The 12704-nt window shown below is 40.3% G+C and overlaps 1 protein-coding gene across 6 annotated transcripts in view; it reads left to right on the top strand.

The window, feature by feature from the left end:
• Window positions 1–12704, top strand: part of LOC140211466 (uncharacterized) — a 122713-nt gene that overhangs the window by 21707 nt on the left and 88302 nt on the right. For 4 of the 6 annotated variants that reach the window (XR_011889466.1, XM_072281177.1, XM_072281179.1 and 1 more), the window contains exons 5-11: window positions 790–840; window positions 1225–1347; window positions 6978–7111; window positions 8148–8242; window positions 8647–8701; window positions 9053–9196; window positions 10879–11172. Coding sequence is in view for 5 of the 6 variants with exons in the window: in XM_072281177.1 (XP_072137278.1) it covers window positions 790–840; window positions 1225–1347; window positions 6978–7111; window positions 8148–8242; window positions 8647–8701; window positions 9053–9196; window positions 10879–11172 (896 nt within the window). In the remaining variant the exon portion in view is untranslated. The remainder of the gene's footprint in view (window positions 1–789; window positions 841–1224; window positions 1348–6977; window positions 7112–8147; window positions 8243–8646; window positions 8702–9052; window positions 9197–10878; window positions 11173–12704) is intronic. The other 2 variants (XM_072281178.1, XM_072281176.1) reach the window with 1 other exon arrangement.

Here is a 12704-nt window from a genome sequence, read left to right as displayed (position 1 = left end):
CGATAGAGTGACCCTGGGCACAGGAGTGTCTGTTCATAAAGTAACTAACAGGAAATGAAAAAGTAGTGGTGGATTTGGTGGCTAGATCAGCTTACTGCTTGGGGAAAGTAACTGCTTTTGAGTCTGGTGGTCCTGGTGTGGATTCTACTTCTCCTCCCTGATGGGAGTGGGACAAACAGACCATGAGCAGTCCATCACCTTCCTGTATTAGTGTCCTTGATAGTGGCTAGGCTAGTACCGGCGATGTATTGGGTAGTTTTGATGGCTTGTGTAGAGCCTTCCTGTCCATTGCAGTGCAGTTTCCATACCAAGTAGTGATGCATCCTGTTAGGATGCTCTCAACTAGAAGGATGTGTGTATAGATGAGCATAGTTCAACTCTATGTGGAGAGACTCAGCAGGCCAGGCAGCACCTGTGGAGGCAGAGGGATAGTCAAGGTTTTCAGGTTAGATCCTCTGTCTAGCCCAGTGCCTCCACAGATGCTGCTTGACTTGCCAGGTTCTTGCAGCCCTTTGTTCTCTATGGTGTAGACCACTTGTTCTCTTTTTTCCAATGCCAGCTTATCAGTTCAATTCACATTTGCAACTGATTAGGAGGGGCTTTGAATTTGGGTCTTTGGAGTGTTAATCTCGGCTTCCAGGTGACTATTCACATCATTGATCTACTGTGCACCACTGTAACATTGAATGTTATTGACATAGTTGATCTACTGTGACCCACTGTAACATTGAATGTTATCTCATTCTGTGAAATTGAAAATGTGAAATTTGACTTTTCCCATCCTTGCAGGTCTTCATTTGAAGAAGAAAGAAGACCATCTCCACCAATTGTAAATAAAGAGTATGTACGTCTTTGATTATTAAAGCTAAACTTAAATTTACAAGAAACTTAACTGAACTATGTATATGAAGTCACAGTTGTTTTTGGTAGTTTTCATTTGAATAAATTTTAACATAGGAGTAAGAAGTTATAAGTGTATTCCTGGCATCTGTTTGTTGTCAACAAAAGAAACATATGCTAATTGGAAAATAGAAACAGAAAATCATGGTCCTAATCACTGCTACAAGTTCTTGGCAAATGTAGTACAAATATATTAGTTGCAAAAGAAGCTTTTTTTTTATTAACGTAAAACTGGAATGAATTTTGTTTCTCTGACTGTTTTATCACTTCAGCAGCAAAGGGTGTAAAGTGGCGTTTTTAATGTTCCTTCCTCTGACATTATAGGCCAGAAGTGGGCAGTAACAATGCTGCAAGTATTGAGGAAGAAGATGAAGAATCTGATGATGCAGTTTTGGGTCCACGAGTTAAAGTAGCTGAAGATGGCTCTATTATTATTGATGAAGAAAGGTATTGAAACGATATTAAAGCATTTCTCATTAACCACTTCAATACTCAATTCACCAATTTCAATTTCTTCAGATAAACTTGATTTGCCATATACATTTACTTGTAATAGAAATTTGTTGTTGTGTGTTGGCGCAACATGCAGCAAATAGCAACCTTCAACAATTATAAAGAAAGAATTATATAAAAAGTAAAGGTGAGGGGTTAAAGTATAGATGCTGAATAAAATACATAAATACCTGCATGCGTTTATGATGTAAGCAGTATTATAAAAAGTGGTTTAAAGTGTTTACAGTGCAGTGATGGGGGTACTAGATAGAGTGGGGTGGGTAGCGGCTAACCAGAAAGGTTCATCAGATTAATAGCCTGAGGGAAATAATTTCTAAGATAGCGTGAAGTTTTTGTTTTAATAGCTCTACAGTGCTTTCCAGAAGGGAGCTTTCGGAAAAGGCAGTTTCCAGGATGGATAGTATCCACAATGAATTTTTCTACCTGCTTCTGTGTTCTGGAGAATTACAGGTGTGACAATGTTGGTAGACGAGAATGGCAGGGCAAACTTTATGGACAGAGTGGCCTAATTTGACTCCTATGTATTAAGGTCTGCAGCCAATAATCTTGATAAGGTACTGAATGGCATTGCTTGTTTCAGTGGCATTCATGGCTTTGATGTGGTTTGCATTGTTACGGTATAAATGATTTAAGGTTTTTGTTGCTGATTTGTTTCCCAGCTCTTTAAAGCATTGGCAGAAATGGAAGCCTTCTGGGTAGAGTTACGAAACTACAAGGGTAAAAACACCCTAATGGGAGTTATATACAGGTATCTGAACAGTGGCCAAGGGATTTCAACATACAGATAGATTGGGAAAATCAGGTTGGTGCTGGAGGGAATTTGTAGATTGCCTATGAGACAGTTTTTTAGTGCAGTTTGTGGTTGAGCCCACTAGGGGAAAACCATTTCTGGATTGGTTGTTGTGTAATGCAGGAGTCCCCAACCTTTCTTGCATTGCAGACCGGTTTAATATTGACGATGTTCTTGCGGACTGGCCGACCTGGGGGTGGGGGGGGCGTAGGGTTGCCAAAGGACAAGAGTAGCAGTCAAATACGTTGTTTACCCTGAAAACGACCACAATGACCATGAAGCCTTGCGCAGGCACCAGTGCGCATGTGTGACTTGCGCATGTATGTGCCGATTTTTTTCCTACAAATTTTGGCGATTCTTTCGGGGGTGGGGTGGTTAATCATGACTGGAATATAGGTGATTAAGTGGCTAATACACTCAATTTCATTTTTAAAAGGGTTTATCTAATGAATTTAATATTAAGCACGCAGCGCATATTTTCCTCGCATGAATATAGTCAATTATCAGGGGAGCTTGAAGTAAGTGTTGAATGAACTTCCAGTAGAAGTGGTAGAGGCAGGTTCAATATTGGACAGGAAAGGAATGGAGGATTATGGGCTGAGTGCAGGTCGGTGGGACTAGGTGAGAGTAGCTTTTGGCACGAACTAGAAGTGCAGCTTGTTTCCATGCTGTAATTGTTATATTGTTATATAAGTAAGTCACTAGCATCAGAACATTTTAAGTAACGTTTGGATATTAAACACACAGCACATATTTTCCCCGTATGAACATATAAAATCATTGCAACACATCAATGTCGCTGAATCAGTGGAAGCCCTGGGCTTGTATCCCTGCAACATCGAGGGGTGATTGGAGACAGCGATACTCAAACGGGGTTCCTTATGTCCAGTCTATTCCGCAATTTAATTTTCGTTGCATTCATTGCAGAGATATGTTGGAAATGGAAGCAACGTTTTCAATGCTTTCATGGCTATCTCAGGATATCAGCCTTGACCTTGATCCCGAATGCCGGCAGAGATGCTATGTCAAACATACTTTTCAGCCTGCTGTCATTTGCAAGCTCCAGGAGTTGATCTCCTTCCCGCGCTGACATGGATGACGCGTGCGTAATGACCTCGCTTGCGTTCAAGTTCAACAGTGCGCATGACAGGGAATGAGGAAAGGTGCACCTGACTCATATCGCCAAATCATATAGTTTCCTTGTGGCCTGGTAGCACGTGCTCTGCAGTCCGGTGGTTGGGGACCGCTGGTGTAATGAACCAGATTTGATGAGGGAGCTGAAGATTAAAAAAAAAACCCTAAGAGGCAGTGGTCATAATATCATAGAATTTATCTCACAGTTTGAGAGGGAGAAGCTAAAGTCAAATGTATCAGTATTGTAGTGGAGTAAAGGGAATTACAGAGGCATGAGAGAGGGAGCTGGCCAAAGTTGATTGGAAGGGGACAATAGCAGGGATAATGGCAGAGCAGCAATTCCGAAGGTGCAGGAAAGACATATTCCAAAGATTAAGTTGTTAATGGGGTCATGTTACAGACCACACAACAGTCCTAGGGATTCAGAGAAACAAATTTGTAAAGAGACTGCAGATTGTTGCAAGAGTTCTTAGGAGATTTTAACCGTACCATCTGCAAATTTGGGAGCAAAGCCAACTATTCCATCATCTAAACCATTGATATACAGCAGAAAAAGCTGCCTGTGGTAACAAAGTCCACAAATTCACCACCCTCTGGCTAAAGATGTTTCTCTGCATCTCTGTTTTAATTGGGCACCCCTCTATGAGGCTGTGCCCCTTGTCCTAGACTCCCCCACCATGGGAAACATTCAAAACCTTTTATCATTGGAAAGGTTTCAAGAGAGTTCCCCCTCATCCTTCTAAATTCCAGCAAGTCCAGATCCAGAGCCATCAAATGTTTCTCATATGATAACCCTTTCATTCCCAGAATCATCCATGTGAACCGCCTCTGGACCCTCTCCTATGCCAGCACATCTTTTTTTAGATGAGGAGCTCAAAACTGCACACAGTACTCATGGTGAGGCCTCACCAGCGCCTTATAAAGCCTCAGGATCACATCCGTGCTCTTGTATTCAAGAGCTCATGAAATGAATACTAACATTGGACTTTCCTTCCTCATCACTGACTCAATCTGCAAGTTAACCTTTATGGTGTTCTGCACAAGGACTCCCAGTCCCTTTGCATCTCAAATTTTTGGATTTACTCCCTGTTTAGAAAATAGTCTCCACATTTATTTCTACCTCTGAAGTATATGATCATGCGTTTTACAACTCTGTATTTCATTTGCCACTTTCTTGCCCATTCTCCTAATCTGTCTAAGTCCTTCTACAGTTTACCTGTCCTCAGCACTACCTGTCCTTCCACCAGTCTACACCTACACCTCAGGGACTGCACCCATTTACAACACTAGGTATAGTAAGAGAAAAAGAAGAGTACAAGAAATGAAACAGCACACATTAGAAAAAAATCACGAAGGTTGAAAGATGACATGAAGTTGCTCTACAGCAACATTTGCTGACATTGGAGAGGATTCTGACAAGGTTCATGAGAATGATTCCAGAAATGAAAAGCTTATTATGAGAAATGATTGATAGCTCTGGGCCTGTACTCACTGGAACTTAGAAGAATGAGGGGGCATCTCATTGAAACCGGTTGAATGTTGAAAGGCTTAGAGTGGATGTGGAGAGGATGTTTCCTATGGTGCGCAGTATCAGAACCATGGGATATCCATTTAGAACAGAGATGAGGAGGAATACCTTTAGTTAGTGGGTGGTGAATCTGTCGAATTCATTGCCACAGGTGGCTGAGGAGGCCAGGTCATTGGATGTATTTAAGGCATTGTTTGATAGGTTCTTGATTAGACAGAGATTCAAATGTTATGGGTAGAAGGCGGACAAATGGAGTTGAGAGGAATAATAAATCAGCCACAATGAAATGGCAGAGAAGACTTGATGGGCGGAATGACATTTATCTGTTCCTCTGTCTTATGGTCTTAATCGTTCAATAACATATCAAACAACAGCAGAGTTTTCGCTAATTGTTTAAGGCTTTGCTTATAGACAGCCTGCCGTTTCCTAGTGTGTGGAATCTATAATCTTGGGCCAGTAATTGATAGGAAATATACCCGAGGAAGTTATTAAAATTAATATTATATGTTAAAGATATTATGTATGTTTTAACATGTGTTATATTAATATCATACAGTTAATGATTTGAGGGGATTGATGCCCCTTTTATTTTGAAAGGCACTATACATCTGAACAAAATTAAACTTCATTCAATTTTCAGACAGGCTTTGTGCAGAGAATTCGAAATCAGACTTGCACGGAATTGTGTGCTCAACTCTGTGGTAGTATTCTTCTGTTTCAGTCAGAGGGAATTGAGTACATTCCTTATTCCAAAGGTGAACTGCCACTCAAGTAAAGTGCTGTAGGAGAGGTCATCCATTTAGACTGATTAACTTCACTTGTTAGTTTTTTTTCCCCCAATTTTTGATGCCTCAACCCAACATGTAATCTTAAATATTTCAATTAATTTAGAATTAATAATTCTGGGGATTTCAGCTTACTGTTACAAACTCTATGATATCACACTTAATTTTAATTTTATGGTTATTTTTGGATTTCCCTGCCAGACCAAACATTTTCTTATCTTGCTAAATGCATTATCATTTAAGTAGCTGAACTAAATCCCCTTCCAGTCATTTAGGTCTTTAAATTGTAAACTTTGAACTTTATGCAACTGTTCTTCAATATTGAACTCTTTGGGCTTTGAGGTTGTTTGGCGGACTTGGTACTCTGACTTCATTTGCAGACTACACCCCAGGGATCTGAGAGAGGTTGTTGAAGAGATTGTGGAGGCATTAGTATTTGACCTTTAAGAAAAAACTAGGTTCTGGAATTGTTCTGGAGGACTGGAAAATTGCAAATGTCACTCTATTCTTTAAGGAAGGGGAGGGCAGAAGAAAGGAAATTATAGGTCAGTTAGTCTCACTTCAGTGGTTGGAAAGATGTTCCAGTTGTTATCAAGGATGAGATTTCGGGGTACTTGGAGCACATGATAAAATAGGCCAAAGTCACTATAAGAATGAAGGGGGTATTTCATTGAAACTTATCAAATGTTGAAAAGCCAAGATAACTTGGATGTGGAGAGGATGTTTCCTACAGGGAGGCCTCTAGGAACAGAAGGCACAGCCTCAGAATAGAGCGATGCCCATTTAGAATGGAGACAAGGTGGAATTTCTTTAGCCAGGGGTGGGGAATCTGTGGAATTTATTGTACGTTAAAGTAGAGATTGATAGGTTCTTGATTAGTTAAAGCATGAAAGGTTATGGGGAGAAGACAGGAGAATGGGGTTGAGAAGAAAATGGAGCAGCCATGATGAAATGGTGGAGCAGACTGGATGGGCCAAATGCCCCAATTCTGCTCCTATGTCTTGTGAAGATTTTGTACTGGAAGCACAAATTGTGCTATAGATTGCTCTGACCTTTGCGGCTTAGTAGGGATATTACAGCTGTTTTCCAAAAGTGGCTCATTAACTAATAAGTGAAGTGATTTGCTTTGTTGAATGCTCTGAACAAGATAAAAGATACCTGAGCTATGTGTAGAAGGGGAGGTCGTGATCCATTATTTTGCCATGATGAAATGGCAGAGCAGACTCAATGGGCCAAATAGCCTAATTCTGCTCTTACATCTTATGGTCTTATTATTGATTCTGCAGTTAAATTCAAATGTATTTTATTTTTCTTACCACAAATTCAGCTTAACGGTTGAGGTTTTAAGGATGAAGACATCTAATATTGTTGAAGAAAATGATCCCATTTTTGAATGTGGCTCTCAGACGACCTATTCCAGCTTCAGAAAGAGCACCCACACAAAGCCCTGGTCTGATAAAGGTATGTTCAGTAACTTCTTCAAACAGGTTGTGCTTTCTCTTTTGCTTACTTCGGCTGTAATTTATAAGGAATAAAACTACAATTTTGTCTTGTAGCATTTTCTTTTCCTGCTAATACAACAAAATATTACCTGGCCACAAAATTATCTCATCTCCCATGTTCTGTGTTCCAAGTTAACTAAATTATGCACTAGTTTTGCTATTGTTCATGTCTAAATTGGTTCCATTTGACAGTGTGCTTCCATTTGTATTACCTGTCACAGTTTTGCAAGTATTTTTCACTTCTTTAAGGTGGGTTTTGCTATAGCTTAGCTTATTTTTGTTACAGACTGAAAGAACGTCTTCAGTCTCAACAGTCCATGTCATAGAAAATAGAATCATACAGTTAATAGCTTGCATCAGGTATCAACAATGTGGTCCTAGGGATAGCCTGCAAACTCCAGCCAAGGTCAGAATTCAAGCTACCTTTGGTACTGTAAGGCAGTGGCTCTACCAGTTCTGCCACTGTACTTAGGTGCCATCTCTATGTTCCCTTTTGCCTTTTATAATTTTTGTTGTTAGAATTTGCTTGTGATGGGTTTTCTTATTTTCTTGTATGTAGAAGCAGTAAAGAGGGTACAGAGGAGACTTACCAGGATGCTGTCTGGATTAGAAAGGATGTCTTACCAGGATAGGTTTAGTGAACTAGGGCTTTTCTCTCTGGAGTGAAGGAGGGTGAGGGCTAACTTGATACAAAATGATAAGAGGTCTGGATGACTGGGGGGGATGTCAAAGGTAATTTTTTTTTACACAGAGAGTGCTGAGTGCATGGAACACTCTGAAAAGGGTTGTGGTAGAGGTCGATACATTTAGGAGTATTTAAGAAACGCTTAGGCACATGGATGATTGAAAAATGAAGGATTATGTAGGAGGGAATGGTTAGATTGATCTTACAGTAGGTTAAGAGATCAGCACAATATTTTGTGTCAGTACTGTACTGTGTATGTTCTAATTTAATTTGTAATATGTTCCTTCAGAATTTTTTTTATTTCTTCCAGAAACTGACATGTTCTTTCTCGCGATAAGTATGGTTGGGACGGATTTCTCTATGATTGGTCAGCTGTTCCCAAACAGATCACGAATTGAAATAAAGGTATTTTTAACTGACGTTTGGGGAAAAAATTCTCTTTACAAATAGTTGCATGAGTATTTTTGAATATTGGTCTTGTAAATTGGTCGTGGGTGTGAAATGATCTGCCAACACAAGTGGTTCATGTGAGCTCGATTTCAGCATTTAAGAGGAGTTTGGATAGGTACATGGACAGCAGGGATACGGAGAGCCAGGTCATTGGGAGTTGCCAGTTTGAGTGGTTTTGGCTGGGCTGAAGGGTCTATTTCTGTGCTGTACTTCTCTATGAGTCTATAAATAAACACTATTCAGAGATGAAACATTTAATTACAGTAATTTTCATCAAAATTATCTTAAAGAAATTGCATCATTAAAAAAGTAAGTTAATCTCTCTGGTTTTATTTATTTAAGTATTTTTTTTCCAACAGAACAAATTTAAGCGGGAAGAAAAGTTGAATTCATGGAGGATAGATAAAGCATTCAGTAAGTCTGCTGGTTTCTAAATGGGTGCGAGCCTTTCTGAACCAGATGGAAGAACAGAAATGTCATTTGAATGCTGGCTGTGTTACTAAAGTACTGGGAGATACTATTGAAAGAAGAATCATGATAAATGAAGTGCTGATGCTTTAAGAAAATAAGTTAAGAGTCAAAGGACTTAGTCTAAGACAGTGGTTCCCAAATTTTTTTTTACGGTATGGGCCCCTGCTGTTAACTGAGGGGTCCGTGGACCCCAGGTTGGGAACCCCTGGTCTAAGAAATAGTGGCTATTGTGTGTGTCTGTTCTTTGTGCATCCATGTCAATTATGGCTGTTTCATCTACCTTGTAACACACAGAAGAGAAGAAGCCACTCGATCTGGATGTTTTTGGAGAGCTATTAACCCGTGTTCTGGAGGGAGAGGCAAAAAAGAAGAAGGAAAGGAGTGGCAGGGATAAAGGTCAAGCTCCGAGAAAATCGGCTACCAAGCGAAACAGGAAAAGTAAGTCAATTTCGAAATATGTTATCATGTTTCTTAAATGTATTTAGGGTATTTTTGCCAGCTTCTCCTTGTCTCCCACAAATTTGTTTCAGCAATAAAGAGTAAATGTGAAAGAGGAAAAGGCATGATTTTCTGTCTAATTGTAACCTTGTAAAGGGCATAAAATTATACTCTTGTGTTGTATCATGTGGACTGGTGTCTGGTCAATGTTAAAGTGACTGTTCTTTTTGTGAAACCCAACATGATACTTAGCCTTTTGGACATTACAGGCAGCTGTGCATCTGCTGGGGAAGCTGTACTTGCAGCAGGAGCGATGGATAGCCATTACTAACAGGAACATGATCTGTATCCTGCATCTAACACTCTGTTTTAGACCACTCTCTGCCTTTGACATAAGACATGGTCTAAGCTCAGTTCCATTTGTCTGATAAGTGGTCCAGTTATATAGTCATAGTCATACTTTATTGATCCCGAGGGAAATTGGGTTTTGTTACAGTTGCACCAACCAAGAATCTTAGCCACCTGATTTACCTGGGAGTGTTTATACAAACATATCTGAATTAATTAATGTTATTTATTTTTATTAACTGCTACCTTCTGAAGAAGGGTCACACCTATCCCCCCTGCCCCCCATCCTTCCTGAACTGCGATGTTACAGTACTGCGTGTAAGCTCTCTATGCTACTGTCAAAAAAAGAGAGGGAGACACAAACATACCACTTTCCTGAAGAAGGGTCTGGATCTGAAACGTCAACTGTTAGTTCATTTTCATGGATGCTGCCTGATATGCTGAGTTCCTCCAGCATTTTGTGTGTGGTACTTTGCATTTCTAGCATCTATTGGAACTCCTGTGTTTATGATACCACATTCTGTTGTTTAGTTTCAGTGCTAATCCTGATGTAGTCCGTTGGATTGTAAAAATTACCAGTTGCCCAAGGTAGAGTAGTGTCTAGCATGACCCTATTACATTTTGGGGTATCTGAGTTTGCATTTCAGTTCCTGCGTTCTCTGTAAGAGGACATTTGTTTGTTCTTCCTGTGGGTATGTGGGTTTCCTTGGGGTACTGCAGTTTCTTTCCGTAGTCTTAGGACATAGCAGTTAGTAGGTTGTAGGTTAGTTGGTCATTGTCAATTGTCCTTTTGATTAGGCTAGGATTAAAGCAGTGGGTTGCAGGGTGCCTCGGTTTGTTCGGCCAGGAGAGCTTGTTCTGCGCTGTATCTGTAAGTAATTTTAAAAATAAAGGACTGAAGTACTTTAAGGGATAGGGTGATGGGGGTTTAATGCCACTGCATCGTACCTGACCTGGGCACTTAATGGAAGAACAGTAGCTTATTACCCAGGATTCTTATGAATACAAATACCCTGTATTTTTGATGATAAATGCAATTGTGACCTCTCTTTTCCTGCGCAGGGATTTCTAATAAATATTTACGCAAGCATGACAATAATGATTGAATATGAAATCTCTCTAGTGTGAGATTATATATTAGAAACTGTGTAAAATGAAAATTGTTTTTATGATATTGAGGTGGATAGTCTTGTCTACAAGGACTGCAATTTTTTAAAATCTTTCAATCTTTCATTTCCTGCGTACTCTGAATGTTTCCTTTGCAATTACACAATTTGGAAGGTTCTAGAAAGGTACACATGATGCCATTTCTAATTTTATCTTTACACATTTAGGCAAGAAATTGGAAGAGACGGAAAGTGATCTAGATGACCCTGATCCAATTGAAGTGTCTGACCAGGAGTTAGCTGAGGCTGACTCTAGCACTCTGGCAGAGGGAACTGGGGCATCCCACAGTCTGGAAGGTGCACAGAATAAAGAAACTGTACAAAAAACTTCAACCAAACGAAAACGGAAGAAAAAGGATGCTGCAGATGCAGTGGCAAAGGACATTACTAAAGACGTGTCAGAGGAGGAGGGTGGTATTCAACAGCCAAAACGTAGAGTACAGCAGCGTGAGAAAGGTAAAGGTAATGCTGTCTGCCTGTGCATTTGCTTCATTTAAGGCTGGTGGTTGCAGTTTTTATCTTTCCCCCTTAAGTAAGATTAGTGTATTATTTTTGTTTTGTACAATTTTAGAGTGAAAAAGGAAAGGAGCACCATGCAAAAGTTTGGGCACCCCAAGAAATTTGAGCTCTCAGATAACTTTTACCAAGGTCTCAGACCTTAATTAGCTTGTTAGGGCTATGGCTTGTTCACAATCATCGTTAGGAAAGGCCAGGTGATGCAAATTTCAAAACTTTATAAATACCCTGACTCCCCAAACCTTGTCCCAACAATCAGCAGCCATGGGCTCCTCTAAGCAGCTGCCTAGCACTGTGAAAATTAAAATAAATGATGCCCACAAAGTAGGAGAAGGCTATCAGAAGATAGCAGAGCTTTTTCAGGAAGCTGTTTCCTCAGTTTGTAATGTAATTAAGAAATGACGGATAACAGGGATGGTGGAGGTCAAGCTGAGGTCTGGAAGACCAAGAAAACTTTCCGAGAGAACTGCATGTAAGATTGCTAGGAAGGCAAATCAAAACCCCTGTTTGACTGCAAAAGACCTTCAGGAAGATTTAGCAGACTCTGGAGTGGTGGTGCACTGTTCTACTGTGCAGTGATACCTGTACAAATATGATCTTCATGGAAGAGTCATCAGAAGAAAACCTTTCCTGCGTCCTCACCACAAAATTCAGCGTCGAGAATTTGCAAAGAAACCTCTAAACAAGCCTGATGCATTTTGGAAACAAGTCCTGTGGACTGATGAAGTTAAAATAGAACTTTTTGGCCGGAATGAGCAAAGGTACGTTTGGAGGAAAAAGGGTGCAGAATTTCATGAAAGAACTGTTAAGCATGGGGGTGGATCGATCATGCTTTTGGGCTTGAGTTGCAGCCGGTGGCACGGGGAACATTTCACTGGTAGAGGGAAGAATGAATTCAATTAAATACGAGCAAATTCTGAAAGCAGACATCACACCGTCTGTAAAAAAGCAGAAGATGAAAAGAGGATGGCTTCTACACAGGATAATGATCCTAAGCACACCTTAAAATCCACAATGGACTACCTCAAGAGGCGCAAGCTGAAGGTTTTGCCATGGCCCTCACAGTCCCTTGACGTAAATGTCATCGAAAATCTGTAGATGGACCTCAAAAGAGCAGTGCATGCAGGAGCGCCCAAGAATCTCACAGAACTAGAAGCCTTTTGCAAGGAAGAATGGGCGAAAATCCCCCAAACAAGAATTGAAAGACTCTTCGCTGGCTACAGAAAGCATTTACAAGCTGTGATACTTGCCAAAGGGGGTGATACTAGGTACTAACCATGCAGAGTGCCCAAACTTTTGCTTCAGGCCCTATTCCTTCTTTGTTATGTTGAACTGGCTGATACCAGTAAAACAGGAGCAGCAAATAGCCTTGTAACTTGTGGATTAGAAAGGTGAGAACTCTTGGAGCTTTGGTTATGTTTGCTGAACCTTTCTGACACTTGTAGCACAAGGCCAGAATTAGATTCAGTAATCTTCCT

Source organism: Mobula birostris, chromosome 17 (assembly GCF_030028105.1).
Source record: "Mobula birostris isolate sMobBir1 chromosome 17, sMobBir1.hap1, whole genome shotgun sequence".
NCBI classification, from domain to species: domain Eukaryota; kingdom Metazoa; phylum Chordata; class Chondrichthyes; order Myliobatiformes; family Myliobatidae; genus Mobula; species Mobula birostris.
Note: the sequence above shows the minus strand (reverse complement) of the source record. Positions and strands in the feature narration are given on the sequence as shown.